At 36.9% G+C, this 19,115-nt stretch overlaps 1 protein-coding gene across 3 annotated transcripts in view; it reads right to left on the bottom strand.

Moving 5' to 3' along the window:
- Positions 1 to 17,650: 17,650 nt before the first annotated feature.
- Positions 17,651 to 19,115, bottom strand: part of LOC107091489 (cytosolic 5'-nucleotidase 1A-like) — a 41,170-nt gene continuing 39,705 nt past the window's right edge. For all 3 annotated transcript variants that reach the window (XM_015385440.1, XM_015385438.1, XM_015385439.1), the window contains one exon: positions 17,651 to 18,370. In XM_015385440.1, the coding sequence (XP_015240926.1) occupies positions 18,014 to 18,370 (357 nt within the window). In that variant the 3' untranslated portion in view covers positions 17,651 to 18,013. The remainder of the gene's footprint in view (positions 18,371 to 19,115) is intronic.

The following is a 19,115-nucleotide window of genomic DNA, read 5'->3' as shown; positions in this document are numbered from 1 at the left end:
ATTACACACTGTAGCTTTAAGTAAAGTGCACTTGTACATGAAGTTTGAAATTTGGTGGATGTCGCATGCTGATCATTTCCTCTAGACCCACTTGCAGATACCCTGGATGATTTTGGGCTGCTTAGTGCAGCAGTGGGTAGCACTGCTGACTTGTAGCAAGAAGGTTCCAGGTTTGATTCCCGGCCCGAGGTCTCTCTGCATGGAGAGACATTTTCTCCCTGAGCATGCTTGGGTTCTCTCCGGGTACTCCGGCTTCCTCCCACAGTCCAATAACATGCCTGTTAGGTTAATTGGCTTCTCTAAATTCTCCTTAGATGTGAGTGTTTGCATGAATGGTTGTTTGTCTCTATGTTGCCCTGCGATAGACTGGCGACCTGTCCAGGGCGGATCCCTACTCTCGCTCGTAGACAGCGATGGATCGATCTATGCATGATTTCTAAACAGTTTGTAGCAAATATTAAAGAAAACAGAAAGTAATTTAGATTTGCATTCAGCAGACAGCATGTGCAAAGCTGTCTGTTGGTGACATTCTATGTGCATCTAAACATGTTTGAACAAACATTTTGGTCAAAACTAAATTGTAGAATTATGTTAATGAAGACAAAATTGTATGGAGATGGGCACAGATAAATGCAACAGAGTGATAGANATGAAGACAAAATTGTATGGAGATGGGCACAGATAAATGCAACAGAGTGATAGACAATCTCTAAACAACTATATTGAATGATAAAAAAAAACCTTCAATTAAAAAACCTCTGGAATTATTATAAAAAAATTAAATGTCAAAGGATTCTGCAAAGAAACATACGAGGTTGGTTTGTGAATGTTTGCATCTCTGGCTCTTCGCAGCAGAGATTTTTTTCTTCGTCGATTCAACAAACCAAAGTATCCTAAGCATTTTTTTTTTACTTTTACTTGTAGAACTCAGAGATAGGCAAGGCAAGGGAAGTTTATTTCTATATTTAGTACAAGTACATTTGTACCGTAAAGTGCTTTGAGATGTGTTGTGAATTGGCGCAATATAAATAATTTGAATTTGAATTGTATTGTATAGCACAATTCAGTTCAAGAACAATTCAAAGTGCTTTACATGCATTAAACAATAACAATAAAATACAAGACAAATATAAGCAAATAAAGACGAAAACATCATATCAGCATTGAGATATGGCACTGGTTGGACTCATTAATCTGGCAGAAAAAGAAGATCTCCCTTGTTTGCACATCCACAGTGCCCTGGTTTCTGGTTAATAAGCTTGTAGCTCTGCTTTAACAGCAGGATTTGCTCACTACCACCTCACGAGGGTTGATTGAATTTCAAGGATGTTTGATTTTCTCCCAACCTTACAGTTCCTGATCGGGAGGTGGTTGTGAGAGGCTAATGGCCTATCGTTACCCCCCTGTATACTACTGTACATCCAAAACATTCTTGCATGACTGCAGAATCGGCCCAAAAAGAGCTCAGAAACTCATACATTGTATGTCCGCCTTAAGGCATTGCACGCTTCAGCGACATAGGCCCTCTGGCTAATTGTAGAACAATGTTGTGATAAAAACAGACTATCTGCAGCATTTCTCTCTGTGTTTATAGGAGTAACAAGACTGATTTGCACCACAAAGCACCATCTGGCCAGGGTCAGCTTCCCTACATTTTGGAGGCGCCTAAGATTTCCATATTCTCAAGAGTTTTTTGGTCATTTCTAATCATTTCATGTGTTTACGGTACAGTAGAGCAAGCAAGAACTGACTGCATGGTAGGCCACACAACACCACATGTTTTAAGCTGCTGCCGTAAAGTTAAGACAAACTTTATTTCAAAAATGTTTTAAACAATGACATGACCTTGGTGTTTATGTGTTGCCAAATATGCTCAATAAATTTAACTGCAAGAATATGACCAAATGTTCTTTAAAACAAGTTTTGTCAGCTAGCTCCTAGCTCTAATGACTAGGCACTAGCTCTTTGAGATAAACTTATTTATTAATTAATAATAATTAAAAAGAGAAATAATATTTATTTGATCTTATCTTCTCTTCATTGGCTTCCTGTTAGATTGTGAATAGAATTTAAAATCCTTCTTCTCACAGATAAACCCCTAAATAACCAAGCTCTGTCTTATAGCAGGGATCTGATCGTGTCTTATGAAGAGCACTTCACTCTGCATCGGCAGGGGTACTTGTGGTTTCTAGAACATCTAAAAGTAGAATGGGAGGCAGATTTAGTTATCAGGCTCCTTTCCAGTGGCACCAACTACCAGTTTTTGTCATAAAAAGGGGCAGATGGACCCAGTATTCAGGTGAGTCAGACAGTGGGAAGTTTCAAAATGTTTAATGGCAGAACAGCAATGGAACGTGTGCTGCTGTGGATCAGCAGACCTGCAAGGTTGGGAGGGCGGAGCATCACTCATCAATGGCAGTCCGGTTCAACGGTTCAGTCCATGCTCTCAGGTGAGGCAGTATCAGCCGATTGACTGACAATGAGATGTGGCGCTTAGCCCTCCAGAGTGTCCCCGATGCAGCAGTCCCAGGAAGCAGGCAGGAGACCGATCCAGGTCAGGGAAACAGTTTAGGGAAACAGGGCCGTTCTGAGATCGAGGGGTCCATAGCCCAGTCATGGGTTCCGATCCAAACAGTAACGGACAGATCCAGGGTTTCAGGAATCCACAGAGTGTTCTGGCAGGTTCAGAATTTCATGAGTCTAGCAGCGAGCTCAGCCAGAAACACTTAGATGGGGACAGGTGGGCTCAGTGGTTGAGAGGAACAGAGACAAGACATAGTACCAGGAGAACTGCAGAACTTTAAACTGGCTCCTCCTAGGAACCAGGACCACAGGAGTAAAACTGCCATTTCCCACACTCTGAGCGAAACCAGAGGGCTCCACGGAGAAGAGCCAGAACCCGAGCTCCCCCAGCACGCCAAGACAAAACCCCGAGGGCTCTGCGGAGAAGGGCCAGGACACGATCAGGAGACAGAAGACAAACGCAGACACCCTCTCCACACAATGGCCCTGAGAGCAGGGACATGAATCATGGACTCAACAAACAAACAAACAAACATGAAAAACAAACAAGAATAGCTAAAACAAATAACTACAAATAATCATTTGGCCCCTCCAAGATTATGTTGAAAAAAAATGTATTTCTTTGTGTTTTTCATGAATCTCTTATAGAAGCACTTATTTTTATTATTTTTCTTAATATATTCGGGCAAGTTAGTGTTTCTTGTTATTACACTGTCATTCATTTTTGCCATCAAAATGTTACAAAGGTAATAAGCTCTTGTCCTGGCTTCCAATAACACTATTGACTTGAAATGTGGATTTTCAAAGGATTTCACTGAGTGCCCCCTAAAGGGTTATATATGTTAATACTTTCTTATTTCTTAAATGGCAGTAGGGGTGAATTTTTTCCATATGTATGTAGAGTTAACTGTAGTTTGTTGTCTTAACACACAGCCAGTTGGGCATGTATTTGTAAAGCAACACATGAAAGTCTGAGAATCATTTGATAACATAAAACTAGCATTCAGCTTCAACAGCATTCAATTGCATAACACTGCTCCCCTTTTCCTGCCATCAGTTTGAAAGAGGTCGGCCATGACTTAAAAGGACTGAAGATGTTCCACACTCTTTCTATTTTTTGGGAAACAGAGCAAAACTGATATGTTGTATGATCAAAACTGGGGCTTTTGTTTAATAATCTTATTCCGCTTCAGACGTCTTTGATCCTTTATCCCCAACTTGTCTGCTGTGTTTTTTATTCCTTATGAAGCTCTTCATTCCTTAATGTTCTCTAACGGTCCTCTGAGGCCTTGAAAGAACACCGCTATTTTTATTTTAAAATGTAATAACACACCAGTGGGAACTATTTGCTAATTAGCTTACTTCTGAATTTGGATGAGTTGGCCTTAATGTTAAAAATCCAAATATAATATATTTTACTTTGCTGTGGAAACTTGACAAATATTTTAACAATGCAGTGTGGTTAGCACTGTGCATCATGGCTTCATGAAAACAGCTTGTTATTATTATTTCTCTTTCAGTGTGTAGGAGGGGACACGAATGCAGGCGCCCATGATGGACAGTCAGGAGGGAGAAGAAATATTACTTTAACTGAAAAAAAAAAAAGATACAAAACAATCTCAGTGGACTACAGAGAGGAATTGGCAGGCAGTCCTAGAAATACGCCATATGAGTCCAGTTAGCTGGCAGCAAAGCAAGCTTCATTGAGACAATCATCTGGCAAGGTAAGCGAACAACTAGCCAGTAGTCATACATGCACATTGAGACAATGACTAACAAAGAACAGCTGAAAGGCCACAAGATGTGGAATAAGGTTTGAAAAGCGAGACTATTCTAAAAGAACAGAAAAATAGAAAGAAAAAGATTATGAGAAAATCAGCTTTAGGGTGAAAAACCATCATTGAAATCAGTGTATTGAGACAAAAAAAGTTAAATAATTCAGTAATGCAATTATACAAGTTCATTAAACAGCAGAGGTCCTGTAGGGCCTCTAAAAGTTGCATTTATTAGAATTTTAGACCTTTAGTCTTTCATTGTTAATGTTTTATTACTGTTTTTTACACAAGCATTGTTTGGTGATTGAGTATTGCTACTTTACTTTCAGTAATTTCTCTGATTTCTTCGACCACAACAGGTAACTTTAACAAGAAATGAAAATACAGCGAGCAGTAGATATTGTAACTTCAGATGTTTATTAATCTACAGCTACTTAAAAATCACCTATTGCAAATATTTGATTTATATGGTTATATAAAAAATTATGTGGAAGTGTTTCTTCTGCACCATTTTATTTGTTTGTATATTTTATTTTACAATCTGAAGAACCACAAACTTTTCTACTTTTCTACTTTTTACTTATACTTGGGTAAAACATGTTAAATTATTGCTTTTAATTTAGTAAAACATTTGGGTACCCGCCATCACGTCATATCCTCTTTGTGATTCTGCTAACTGTTTTTAAGTGGAATCTGATAACATAATAAGATTGATTTATGTAGCCTGGTTCAGGTAGAAATATTATTAAATATTTTTAACTATGTCATACCATTTATTTGTAGTTTATTATTTCATACCATTTATTTGTAGTTTTAAATGTGTATATAAAGTTTATAATCACTTTCTTATGGAAGAGGATTAGGGCCACTGAAAAATAAAAAAAGTTAACAGATTTTTAAATATTATTTCAGTTTAATATGGGAAAAAGTCAGAATTCTGACTTTAATCTCAGAATTCTGAGAATTCTGATTTTTTGTCCCATAATAAACTGCAATGAAATAAAAAAAATCAGTAAACTTGTTTTTTCAGTTGCCGTAATCCTCTTCTGTACTTTCTTACAAAAAATGGATGGATGGATGGATGGATGGATGGATGGATGGATGGATGGATGGATGGATGGATGGATGGATGGATGGATGTGGCCATTTAAAGGCACTTTGGGCTAATCGTTTTTTTTTTTTTTTTGTTGGTTTGTTTGTTTTTTACAGTTTTTATTGTGCTATGGGCTGCCATTGTGCAGGGCCCGGGGAGCAGTGTGGTGTTCAAATAGAAAACACATAATTATAGTTTGTTATTTGATAGTATGTATAAAATTAAATACATCACATGTGAAAAAATTTGACCATATAAATTCCTCATTCAGTCACGTGACCCATAGAGGCGCTGTGATGCCGTGATGTCAGTTTAGTCAGGAAGTAGTCATTTTAGATAGCGAGTCAATATTTATTCACCTTTGTGATTGAGTTTTTATCCTTTAACGAGGACAAATACAAAGCAATCAGAGTCTTAGTGGTTTTATTAATGCTCGCTTGTTTAATCGCTGCTGCTAAATGTTCTTTCCTCTTATGCAGAGCCGATCAGAGTTCATTATCTTTCAGAACCTCTTCCACATTGTGCTGCGCTTTAATTAGTTTAAACCAGAATCTAAGAGTCACAGATTGTGCGGTTTGATCCATTAAAATTTGAAGCAAAACCAGGAACCTTTCGGATAATTAAACATTCTTTTTCCCGATCCAAAGCCATTCGTACGATTGGCAGCACTACACTAAGCCATAGTGACATTTTAATGATCCCTTCAGAGTGCTTAACAATGTGTGAATTAGCAGTTCTATACACCCGCCCGAGGACGTACGACTACACTGACATCACAGCTGGGTTTTTTCACGTGACTGCTCTAGAGGCGACCAGCATACTGTAAAACTCTCTTGATTTTTATTACTTGGGGCATTTTTAGTGTCATTTAGACCAGCCACATAGACAAAACAAAGGATATTGCTCAGGGAGCCAGATTGGCAGTCCGTGGAAGTTAAAGTCAGAACCTCAGGATACCATGTAGTGTTGCACCGATACCAATACCAGTATCGGGCGGGGCCCCGATCCAGCACTAAAATGGTGGTATAGGTATTGGTTAGTACCAACAAATAGGGCACCGAAACCATTTTAAGAGCCAAAAGTTTATTCAACTATTGTCACCCATTCCAGGTAGGCACTAAAAAGTTCTACTGGATTCACTTTGTATTAGTCTTTTTCCTGCTTCTCAAAGGTAGGCAGCAGCTTGACAAAGCCATGATGGCAATGAGTTTATATCCAAGTAGTATGCAGTTCTTCATATATACACACACATCAATTTCAAACAGATAGTATCGGTATGGTATCGGCCAAAAAATGGCATCAGTGCAACAGTAATTCCAAGCACAATGCCCTCGTTAGCGTGAAGGGTCTTGATTAAGGACCCACACTAGCAGCTCCTTACCCTCAGCTGGGACAAAAGCCCAAGCCTCCTGTGTGCAGGACAGGTGACTTACCTCTTGAGCTAGCCAGTTGGTTGAGTTGGACATATTTAGATTTAAGCTAAAATGTCTAAATCTTTATTTACAGCTGGGTTCAACAGGAGGATTTTTTTTAAATAGCCACATATCTTCAGCCTGATCCTGCTAGAAACACCTATTGGTGCTAACATCAAAGTTCGGTAGTGCCATCAGAGCTGTAACAAACTGTTTGGAAGGCAGAGGAAGTGATGCTGTGAACATTTCAAGCCTTTACATCTCTTCATACGCATGTTTCTTGTTAAGTTTAAACTAAGACACCTGACGCTCACACCCCACCCCCCCATCCCAATAACAAATGTATCACCTTACACCCGCAGCAGTGTGTCGCAGTGAGCTTGTCCCAGATATTTTTGATTTATGCCCAAATATTTAAGTGTGATCTGCAAACTAGCTGTGGGTCTAGATATGGCCAAGACGATGAGGAAGTGGGGGGACAACGGAGGGACATGAGGGCGAAAAAGAGCGGTGATCCAGGTGGAAAAAGGGTCCCAGCGTTCTCGCGCACCTTGATCTTCTAGCTGGTCCATCTTCACGAGTCGTTTTCCACAATGGCGGTCATACAAACAATACAAGCTGGTAAGGTAGAGTCCTGCACGGGTCGAGTTTTACCAACCCGCACCCGCCCGAACCCGTTAGGATGACTACCGAACCCAACCCGTCACCCGCGGATATATCTTCTATTCAAATCCGAACCCGACCCGACCCGTTGATATTTAACCCGCAACCCGACCCATTAACACATCAAGTAATAGGCTATACAGTAGTACGCTGCGCTGCAGAGCAGCGCCATTAACACTGCAGCAGAAATGTATGCACTGACTGTTGCCTTTTTGGAGGGAAGCCCACACCGCCGGCAGGGCTTTAAGCTACAACAAGGGTGACCCCAGTGCCTGATTAATATAACATTTCTGATGTCACCAACAATCACCTACTACCCGCCCGCACTAAAAAAATATCAGCCAGACCCCGACCCGTTTATTTTTATTTATGTATTTTTCACCCGCAAAAGAGCATTTTAGAGGGTGACCCGTCGGGGACCCGCGGGTACCCGACCCGTTGCAGGACTCTACGGTAAGGTACCAAACAGGAAATACACATAGTGTAGAGCGGATGTAGATTTGACCAATCAGAGAACTCCTGTCTACGCCACTGTCTGTGGTAACCTACAATTATAGAGAGGTGCAGCGGACTGTCTGTGGATGGGGCACATTTGCATTAACTGCGATGCACACGCAGACGACCTGGTTTCTGAGTATAAATCAGCCTTTAGTGCTACTGTGGTGGCAGAGGGGCTTCACAGGAAGTGGGCCCCCACTTCGATTCAGTTTGGGGCTCCATTCATTCTTAGTCTGTCACCGGATGTTTGCTAAACTGACATTGCAAGCCTTTACATAGATAATGCTGCTAATATTAAATTCCTTGAGCAGCAGTGTTATGGATACCAGAATAATTTCAGGCGCTGCAGTATGAATCGACTTTAGAGACTAAAATGTATCCTGGACCATATAAAATGCTGTCTGTCACGAACTGGTCTCCCACTGCTCCGTCCTTGTGAGTCTGACCATCCTCAACTAGGCCACTGTGAGTCACTCATTATGTCCCTCCATGGGTGGCACTTTGGTTTGTTAGGGAACAGAAGGAAAACAATCCTTCTCTATCCCTCTGTCCCTCTTCACTCCAATCTTGTTTGTCTCTCAAATATTCTTTCTTTCATTGCTATTCAGCCCTGATAAAGGCTGGCTTTTAACCCCCGCCCTGAACAAACTCATCCTCCCTGCTATAGGTAACATCTGGCTGCAAGACTGCTTATTTCTGGGCTTATGGTCCATTATGGTCGACATCTGGCCACCCAGTGCACTCAGTGGGGCATCATGGAAAAAAGACAACAGCCTTCTTTATCCTGATCATTTCTCCCTCTAACACACTGTTGCACACACTTCAGCATCCTTCCAATCATGACTGGAAGCTCTTTAGTTTCAGCATCACTGAGCAGCTTGGATTGAAATATACCCTGAGTGTATTCCTCTCCATCTTCACATAGGTTCAGCAATTATGAACAAACTGGGGGGTATGGATGTTAGGTTACAAGTTCTGTCTCCAGGCATACATAGTCAGTGTCGTTTATACATGCCTCTTGCAGGATGAACATGTGTGGCACTCAGAGCTGTGCAGAGTTTGCCAGCAGGCCATATCTTATCTGTCTGCCGCTGTTTTCTCTGTGGTAGGTTAGTGGCGACGTCATGAAGCTGCTATTTCAGTCCATGAAAACATTCACATCAGTGTCAGTCCATTAGACCCTGGTGACCGTTGCTGAGGCACAGTTGGTAAAACGGATTCAGGTGGATGATGGGTTTAAATATTAGTTATTCATCATATAAATGTCTGTTTAAGCAGACAACAATCTAGGGAAGGGTAGATTTGATAAGAAATGGATTAGAAATGGATATTATTTTGCTTGTAAACCAATAGACATACAAAAAATTCCCTCTTTTTTGTAATATTCTAATCCTTATGTTGAATCTAAAATTTGTTTGGGGTTTTTTTCTGCTATCATTTTTAATCATCCAGTGTGAGTTTTAGTAGCTGTAGCATTTATTTCTTTGCCATTTCAATGCTGCCACCCTATGGTGAACTGAAGAATTACAAACCCATCTCACCTCCTTTGCACCACATTGTTCCGCATTTTTTAAATAGTATAATAATTCTATAAATTATTTATAAAGCACATTCATAAAAAGTGCAGAAGATAAAAGACTATGTAAAACAGTAGAGATAAACTAAAAGATATGGTTTAGGACAAATAGGACAGAGTAAACATGTGGGTCTTTAACTGGGCTTTGAAAACATCCACAGCACCAATTTTCTTCATGCTTTAGGGTATTTTTAAAGAAAAATGATGGAAGTGGGACCTGTAGCTGCAGATGGTCAGACAGGTTAGAGGGTGCCAGACTATTGAAAGCCTTAGGTGAGCAGCAGGATCTTGAAGTCAACTTTAGTATGACAAGAAAACCAAGGAAGGGATAAATTCTACTTAAAAGAAGATATATCACATTTCTGCAGATGAAGGCATCAGTTGATTGACATCTGGCTACAGTTCATGCAAAAAAACACATAATTTAAAACGAATATCTAAAAGAATCTATCTGTCTGTCTGTCTGTCTAGACAAGTTTTATATTTTGTTCACCTGAAATAGCTTTGTTCAGTGTATGGAAGACTTTATTGTATAAACCTATTTTTATTAAGTTAATTTAACTCAGTTTGGTGAATGTGTTGTAATGCAGCAATAAAGTAAACCATCACTTTTCAGGATGATACCTATTTAGATGCCCAAATCATCTTCAGATCTATTTTTTACATTAATTATACTGTACATGTTTGAGCTATTTAGTTGTGAGCAATTTCATAAGTTTTAGAATCCATTAAGTCTGGGTAAAACAGTGAAATATTTCACCTCCCAAAGTCCATTTTGAATGTGTAACATTTATTAAACACCATTAATTGTAACAGCAATGTTGCTCAAGGTGTTCAATGGCTACAACCGTTGTCAAAAAGTCAGCCAATGTGGGCACATTCATCTGCAAAAGAGTCCACCATCTTTAATATTCTGAGTTTAAAAGGATAAACAAGTCAATGAAAATTGACCTCTGCTTAAAGTCTTTATTTAAATTGATTGTTGCATTTTTTTATGCGTGAGGTGTTTTGTTCAAATTTCCCAATTTTTAATAAAACACTAGCAGCTGTATTTAATACTATCTGCAAACCTTTGAAACATCCCCATGTAATCCAGAGAAAAGAGCATCACACTAATCTGCATGAGGAAACAAACGCATGGATGAGGATCTCAGAATTTTTGATGGAAACGATTTGCCTAATTTTCTCAATTTGCCAAGATGATTAAAAGGGAGTGTGAAACCCCACCTCTAAGTGAGGCTCTGAGGTAAGCAAGGTAATTAATCCACCATACTAGTTTCCTCTTCATTCACTGCAAAAACCATCTAAAAATGAGAAAGAATTTCTTAAATTAAGTGTATATACCATTATTTTGAGTAGGTAAATAAGATAATTTGCCAATGGAATGATTATTTTTAGTCTTAAAATAAGATAATTAGATAATATTCACTGTATTAAATGTAAATATAAATGTAAATTGTCTTGTTCCATTGGCAAAGTGTCTCAATTACCTCCTCAATTAAAAAAATGCACTTATTGCAAGAAAAAATGACTTATTTAGATTTCAATTTTTTGCAGTGTATTTCTTTAATAAGTAATAAAATCTATGATATATGGAGGACCAGGAGAGTCACTTAATAAGAAAAACAACCCTTTAAAATAAAATATTTAAATAGTTTTTTTAGAGATTAATTTTACATTTGAAATCTAATTAATAAAGATGTTTTAATCCAGTATTAAATACTGCAATTTGAAAATTACTTTTTAAACCCTGTTTCTAAATAGAGGTTTAAATTAAGTCATTAATCTATCTATAAATACCTCTACTTATCACACATCTAAGAACATAATTAATTTTTCATTTCTATATATTTTTTTGCATTTTCAAACCCCTTTTACGATTGCATGTCGTTTTACTTTAATCTCTTCATTGATTGTTTTTAGCGACCCAACAGAAGCTTATTTACAATTTCTTTTAACTTAACAGTTGAGCTACAGTAAATTAATAACTTTATTAACCTTTTAATAGCAGCTTATTAACAGTCTAGTAACAGTTTAATAACAAGGATCACACCGAAGTTAAACAAAAAAGGAAAAACATTAGTAAAAGGCACAGGCAACCACTTAATAACCAGAGAGGTGTAGTGCGCCTTGGACGCCTTGGTCACCTCCTGGGACCTTTAGGGTGATTCTGTGGCCACCCACACCTGCTATGAGACAATTTTGCTTCTGAAGAATCTGTGTAAATCCTTTAAACAAGAGCATGCCCATGCGTTTGGTTCCATGTGCTCACGGATAAACACTAATACTAAACATTGAGCTGCAGCTTCAGATATATACCACCCTGAATAATATGTAATCACCATAGATGTTGCCCTCGACACACATGCATATCTCTTTTGCTCTTTTTATGTTCTCTGTTTTCTTTCCCTCTCATCTCATACAGGTTTGGAAGCAGACTTCTAGGGCTTACTGTATATCTTCTCTGTTGTCTATTTTTGCTGTTTTTTTTTTTATTTCTCTCTATTGTCTTTATCTCTTCCTCTCTCCTCAGTTATCCACTCTTTCCTTCTCACCTCCCTGTCCATCTCTGTGTCCATTGCATATAACTTTACTCCCTAAATCATTTTCAATAAAGTTTCATATACAAGTATTTTTACAGATGAATATGAATTTAATTGAATAAAAAGTGGGAGGTGCATACAGTTGAAAACACGTTTGTGAATACATAGAAAAAGAACCTTTTTTTCTCATTTTCTGATATTATATCAGAATACAGGGTTTCTATTGACTGTCAGTCAAGATTATTCAAATATTTTCTATTTTCTACAGGAAAATAGTTGAATAATGAGGAGGGTTTGTCTAATGTGAAGCAGACAGTCATTTAATAGTGTAAAGGAACATGAGCCTGAGGTTGTTTAGTGGCAGGAAGCTACTATCATACATCAATTCTCCAAAAGAACCGAATCAAATAAGTGGCTCAATACCAGGCTTCTGCAGAGCTGATCAAACACTGACTGGGAATGTAGCCCTTTGAATCAGAGTGTTGGAAGTAAAGTAGCAGGATTGCAGGTTTTGAGAACTAGACCCCAACAAACGCTCCAGGGGTAAACAAGCTAGTTTCCCATCTGACCGTGTAAATGCTAATGTTGAAAGATGAAGCATTACTCCTAGCATGGCAAGAAAATATATGCATTATTTATTGAAATTCAACAAAACACATTAAGATCTTTTGCACATTTGAAAAAAAAAACAAAAAAAACATTTTAGTGCTTCTTTATACAAGGCTACAAGAATTTTTTTTTTTTTTTCATTTGGGCTTTGACAGTGACTTATGTTCAAGGATAAAATGAACTTTTTACTGTGGAAGTCAAAGCTCAAATTTTAAAATACCACCATACCTTATTTAACTGTTCCAGTTGGTCGCTGGAAAGTACTGAGAAATTCTAGTTGTGTTGCTTTTAATTTAACTGTTATCATCAGATTGTATGCACAATGAGAAAAAGATTTTTTTAGGCTAGAGTTGGTGAAAAAAATTGATCCTAAAAAAGATTGCATATGCAAAGAGGTGCAAACTTGATAGCACGTGCAAAGCTGATTCTTACAAGTGCAATTCCAATTCTGTGTATAGATGAGTGAAACGGCAAAGTAAAACTTTGTAGCACATTTTTCTTTAAATATGAGGTGGAACATGGCATCTTATTGATTACCAAAATATGCAGCGTACTGGGAGGGAACATATACATATGTAATTGCCAAACAGCTGGCATGTGATTTAAAGGTATAGTGGAGGATTTTTGCAAACTTTTGAAAAAAAAAAAGCATGTGCCCAACCATGTACCCGCTCCTGAGGGGGAACACCTATAAGACAATTGTGAGAGCATACACAAGCCCATTTCTCCTCGTGCATGTTCTGTGTTTAAAGCTGCTGTTTACATCGCTCATACAGTGTATAAGGGTCAGGCAAGAGATTTTTTTTTTTTTCTATTTCGAGAATAAAGTCGTAACATTACGAGAATAAAGTGATAAAATTACTACAATAAAGTAGTTAAAATTATGAGAATAAAGTCGTAAAATTATGAGAATAAAGTCGTAAAATTATGAGAATAAAGTCGAACAATTATGAGAAAAATGTTGTAATATTACGAGAAAAAAAGCCACAATGACAATATTCATAAATTATGAGAATAAAGTCGTAACATTACGAGAATAAAGTCGTAAAATTAAGAGAATAAAGTCGTAACATTACGAGAATAAAGTCGAAAAATTATGAGAATAAAGTCATAACATTACAAGAAAAAAGTCACAAGGAGAATAATCATCAAATTACAAGAATAAAGTTGTAATATTTTGCGAATAAAGTCCTAAAGTTGTATTTATGACAACTCCTACAAAACAAAAGGGTTGTTGTATGATTACATTATTCTCGTAATGTTACGACTTTCATAATTTTACGACTTTATTCTCGAAATGAATAAATCTCTAGCCTGGCCCTAATACTCCGTTGTACATAGCAGCTTACTTTCCAAAAGAAGATTTTTCCCCTATATCTTCTCTCCATCAGTAAGTGAAAACGGGGATGAGCACGTAGGACGGTCTTACAGTACGTAAACATATCACCAGAATGATTGACAATTAGGAGGACCACTTATTTTGATGATTCACCCGGAAAAAAAACATCCTCCACTATACCTTTAATGAACCTAAGACAAACTGGTCAATAGTTTATCTGTCTATATTCAGCACATTTTAAAATCTCTGTAAAAAGCATCGTTCTGTTAAATCAAATTATTCTGAGCCTATGTTGGTTTGCATTATTTTTGGTTAACGAGGCTGTATAGTTAAATCCAGCTGTTTGAATATGGCTTAACCAGTCAGTGGCTACTTTCCAGGCTATCTGTCTGATGACTGCTGGTGGAGCTGCCACAGTCAGCTCTTCCAGCTTATATTACTGATATTTCATCTTTAAAATTTCGTTATTTTAACCTTTTTTAATATGTTGTACTGTTGCTTGTATTAGTGAATATATAAGGTGCATTTTAAACACTATCCATAAACATAATTATATAAAACTTCCTTTTTCCTTTTACTGCTGACAGCAAAAGCAAAATCTTTATCTAAATATAGTGGTACAAACGCCCCTTTTCACCTGTTATCATTTACTCATCTTCAACCTTCAACATGGCAACTACATTTTTACATTTTGGATTTTGCACAAGCAGTTGGTGCAAAATCAGGCTCTATGAGCCCGATTGAGTGCAAATGAAACAAACTATTCGGTATCTTTTTTGTTCTAAGCGAGTAGAACTGCTTGGGAAAAAGATAAAATAAACATGTTTTAATCAAAAAAGGTTTTGAGAATAACTTCACATTCTTTTCAGATGGTGTTTTTAATCATACTTTGGATTTCTTTTTCAATTTTTATTCTTTCAAATTTTTCTATGATTAGTTTCCTTACAGATTAGTAATTTCTGTTTTTCCATTTTCATTTTACAAATTGCATTTTAACTCCATGCAGAACGACCCTGGAAATTAAACCCATGACCTTTTTCTTGCAACATACAGGAAGAAGGCCCTGCTCAAAAAATGGGATCCATAAAATAAATTTGAAAAGAAGGCAGTTTGTAAATCTGAAACTACAGGATAAAAAAAAAAGAAAATTGCATATCTAAATTAAAATCTTAAAAGTAAAGCTTGAAAAACTCAAAGCATAAAAATATAAAATGTGTGAAATAATGGGGAAAACAATCAATAATAAAATTGTAATAAAATGAATTTTAAATAATCTAAGAGAAAAGCAAGGTTACTCCCAAAACCTTTTTGCTTGCAACAATAATGGATCAAAATTCACTCTATATAAAAACATTGCTGACATCATCCCACGATAGCATAGTTGTCAATAATATTTTCTGCAGATCTACCTCAGCCTCTGCTTGGTTTAGAAAACAAAAACAAGAAAAAAAGCGATTCTAGTCTGTTTACCTTTTTAGAAATAATGCATAACAAATTTAAATCTTGGTGGAAAATCTTGTGCAAACATTAATACTGAAGGCACTCATACAGGAACATTTCAAATACAATTATCTATCAGGACATTCATGACAATGTTAACAGAGTGCAGGTACCGCTAAAGCTACATCAATATTTTTTTGCATAGTACCAGGAAACCATTGGAAGTTCATTTCAGTGCAGTACATCATGTTACAGTGCTTTCCAGATGTTAATCACAGCTGCTAGACTTCACTTTACATTACAGCCACAAAAAGCTAAAGAGGGAAACGTTTCTAAGGTAAGTTAAAAAATAAAAATATGAACATTGTGGCAGAGTTGTGTACTCAGCATTACTAAGTAAATACACTGGGAAAAATGTTAATCTAAATAAGTTATTTTTCTCAAAAAAAAAGGACATTGTCTCGAAATGAAGAAGGAAAAAAAAACTTGCCAAGGAAAAAAAAACAATTAAAATTAAAAAAAAAAAAAAATAATTGCATTATCCTATTTCAAGTGCATATGATCTAATTAAGTGCTAAGTACTCATTCAATTGGCAAATCATCTTATGTACCTACTCAAATTCAGAGTAAATACACCTGATTCAAGAAATTTGGACTTATTCTAATATAAATTTTGCAGAATACTTGTAGGTTTGTAGGTATTTCCTCTCTTCACCAGTTTTAAACATCAAGAGACTGATGTTTCTGCCCAATCAAAAGCTTGGCACGTTAGGAGAGCTTTTATAAACAAGCTTTCAAGATTCTACTTTTTTTGCATCTTTACCAGCCAATATTTTTATCTAATTTGGGGCTTTTTCTGTATCTTTGGAGCTCTTGGCCTAAGGTCTTCTATGGCTTCAAATAGGTCGTCTAACGTGACTGATTGAGCATCCACCTACATGATGCTTCCACCGACATGTGGTGCATAAGGAAAGGTTGCTGTTATTCCTTGACACAAAGTCGAAAGTTTACACATGATCTGTCAAACAGAACACCTTCTTTTACTGTTGCCTCCTTCTTTTAAGCTTGTGGGAAGCTATAAAAGCTATAAAAGTTTCTTTTTTATGTTTTATTTCATCATTTGCTGTTATGTGAAGCATAGGACTACCAGATTCTGCAGCAAATCTTTGCAGCTCCTCCAGAATCGACTCTTTAATGGTTCTATTAGATTGACTGGTCATGTCTTTATATGTTACAGATGTGTCATAGTACATTTTAGGATTATAGGTTAAGCATTTCTCTGCAAGATTAGCCAATCTTTGGGATATTTTTATCAACTCATTCTGCTACAGTAGTTGTCAAACTTTGTTGTAATGTGACAAAATGTGCAACAGGTTGAGGTGCTTGGATTACTTTTACAAGACACTGAATAATTTGCTAATACAAATGAATTACTCTTAAAAAAGCTGTAATGTTTGTCTGGAGGCTAAAACTATGGAGTGAATTTTATTCCTTCATTGTTGCGAGCAAACGGCATCTTTTAAGGGAAATATGAGAGCAAAAACACAAAAATATTTTGTAGATTGAAATAAAACGAAATCTACTCCGGGAATAATTTAAAAACTTGCTCTGAGAGTAACTTTGCTTTTTTTCAATAGTTTTTTTTTCTTTTTTATAATCAAATAAAATTATTTTTAAATGTATTCTTCAAATTATTATTATTATTTTTTTTTTTTTTGAATTTTTGTTTTTTTACAGATTCTATATTTTCAACTTTTTTTTCCCCTTAATTTTTATTTTTTAGTTCAGAAATTAAACATATAAAATTTAGGTTTTAAAAAAAATTACATTTGAATACAATTTTAAATAGAATAAAACATTTCAAATAAATTTGAAACAAGTAAAAGAGTAAAGTTACTCTCAAATCCTTTTTGGACTCCTTTTTTATTTCAGAGGATAAAATATTTGTTTTCAAATTTCCATGTGCAAAACATTCCCTTTGCTTGCAACAATAATGAATCAAAATGAACTCCATACAATCCCTGCTACGCTTAAAGCAGCATCTGCATTTTATGGCTTTTAAAAAATCACACAAAAGAAGCTACATTCAATTTACAGCTTTTTTTTCTTTACATTTCTGTGAAACCCTAGTTAAAAAATGATTTCCAGAACTACTAAATCTCTTTCACTACAGTAAATCTCTATCATAGGTTTACCCTGTATATAATACGTCTGGTTTGTGCTTATAGTTCATCTACATTCAGTGTATTGGAGTCAGTTAAGCTTTTGTTTTAAAGAGTAATGGTGAATTAACCCTCGCTGTCCTATAAGAGGCAGGCTTTCCTAAAACCCTCTAGCAAACAGCATATAAGGCTTTCATCTTTATAGGGGACAGTCATGTTGGCTTTCAGGTCAGCTCAGGTTCCAGACCTCTCCTTGACCTCAGCCCATATAAAGTAGGAACATTTAACAGTATAAGTTAAGCTTCTCTTCCACTCGAAGATGTTTCTCCCTTCTTTTCTGCTGTCATCTAAAGTTCTTAGTTTTTCTCTTTTTTTATTCTTTACTTTCCTGTGCTCGAATTCTGCTGCCTGCTGTATTTTTGTGCGATCCCATACGGAACGTGTGCAGCCACCGTGCCCATTTCTGCCGCTCCCTCCACGTGAAACATCTGATCGTCGAAGTAGATGTGTGGCCTGATCTTCTCCAGCATGGGGCCCTTGGGGGCGCCGGCGAGGAACAGCGCCTCATCAATCTCTAGCCCCCAGGCCCTGAGCGTCTTCAGCGCTCGGATCCCTGAGCTCGCCGCGCTGCGAGCCGTGACCAAGTATGTGCGGATGGGGCAGTCCAGGCGTTGGCCTTTGGCATAAAATTTCTTCTGGAGCTTCCCTAGAGCCTCCAGGAAGCCCTTCAGGGGGCCCTGCAGAGCGGGAGAGGAAATGACAACTTTATCTCATGAAAATAATTCATTTGTTCTAACATGTGGCTCAAAGACACTGGCTAATGGCTAATCTATGGAATTACCACATGTCAATTAAACTTAGTTTTCCCTGAAAGCATTAAGTATATTGCTCACTTTAAATAATACATTCAAAGATTAAGGTTTCCATCAAATTGTCTTTAAGGGACTTTATACAATGCTCTAGGTGTATACTCGATTCTGATTGGCTGGATAGTTGCCCTCATCGTTGAGCAATTATCTTGTACATGGCTGAGAGGTGCAAACACCCTGCAAATATATGTATATATGAAATATAAGAGGTATATACACGACAAATAAATCGATACACTAAAACAAGAAGCACACGCAAAAGACAAATGCAGCGTGTAATTTGCATGTACAAAGATTATGTTGTGCATGCAACATATGTGCCTGCTGCATGTGATCTACAAAGATTGATCCACAAACTTTAGGACGTTCAAGCCAGTTTGATTCTGCCTGTTAAAATGAGATAATTGCAAGTGATTTTCCACCTGACTTTCAGAAGTGCTTAAAAAAAAAAAAAAAAAAAAAATGAAGAAGCCCATTTGTTTTTACTTGTAATACTTGTTTTTTGCCACTAGACTATAATCCACAAACTTTAGGACGTTCAAGCCAGTTTGATTCTGCCTGTTAAAATGAGATAATTGCAAGTGATTTTCCACCTGACTTTCAGAAGTGCTTA

This window comes from Cyprinodon variegatus, unplaced genomic scaffold (assembly GCF_000732505.1).
Source record: "Cyprinodon variegatus isolate N-32 unplaced genomic scaffold, C_variegatus-1.0 Scaffold339, whole genome shotgun sequence".
Classification (NCBI taxonomy): Eukaryota; Metazoa; Chordata; class Actinopteri; order Cyprinodontiformes; family Cyprinodontidae; genus Cyprinodon; species Cyprinodon variegatus.
Note: the sequence above shows the minus strand (reverse complement) of the source record. Positions and strands in the feature narration are given on the sequence as shown.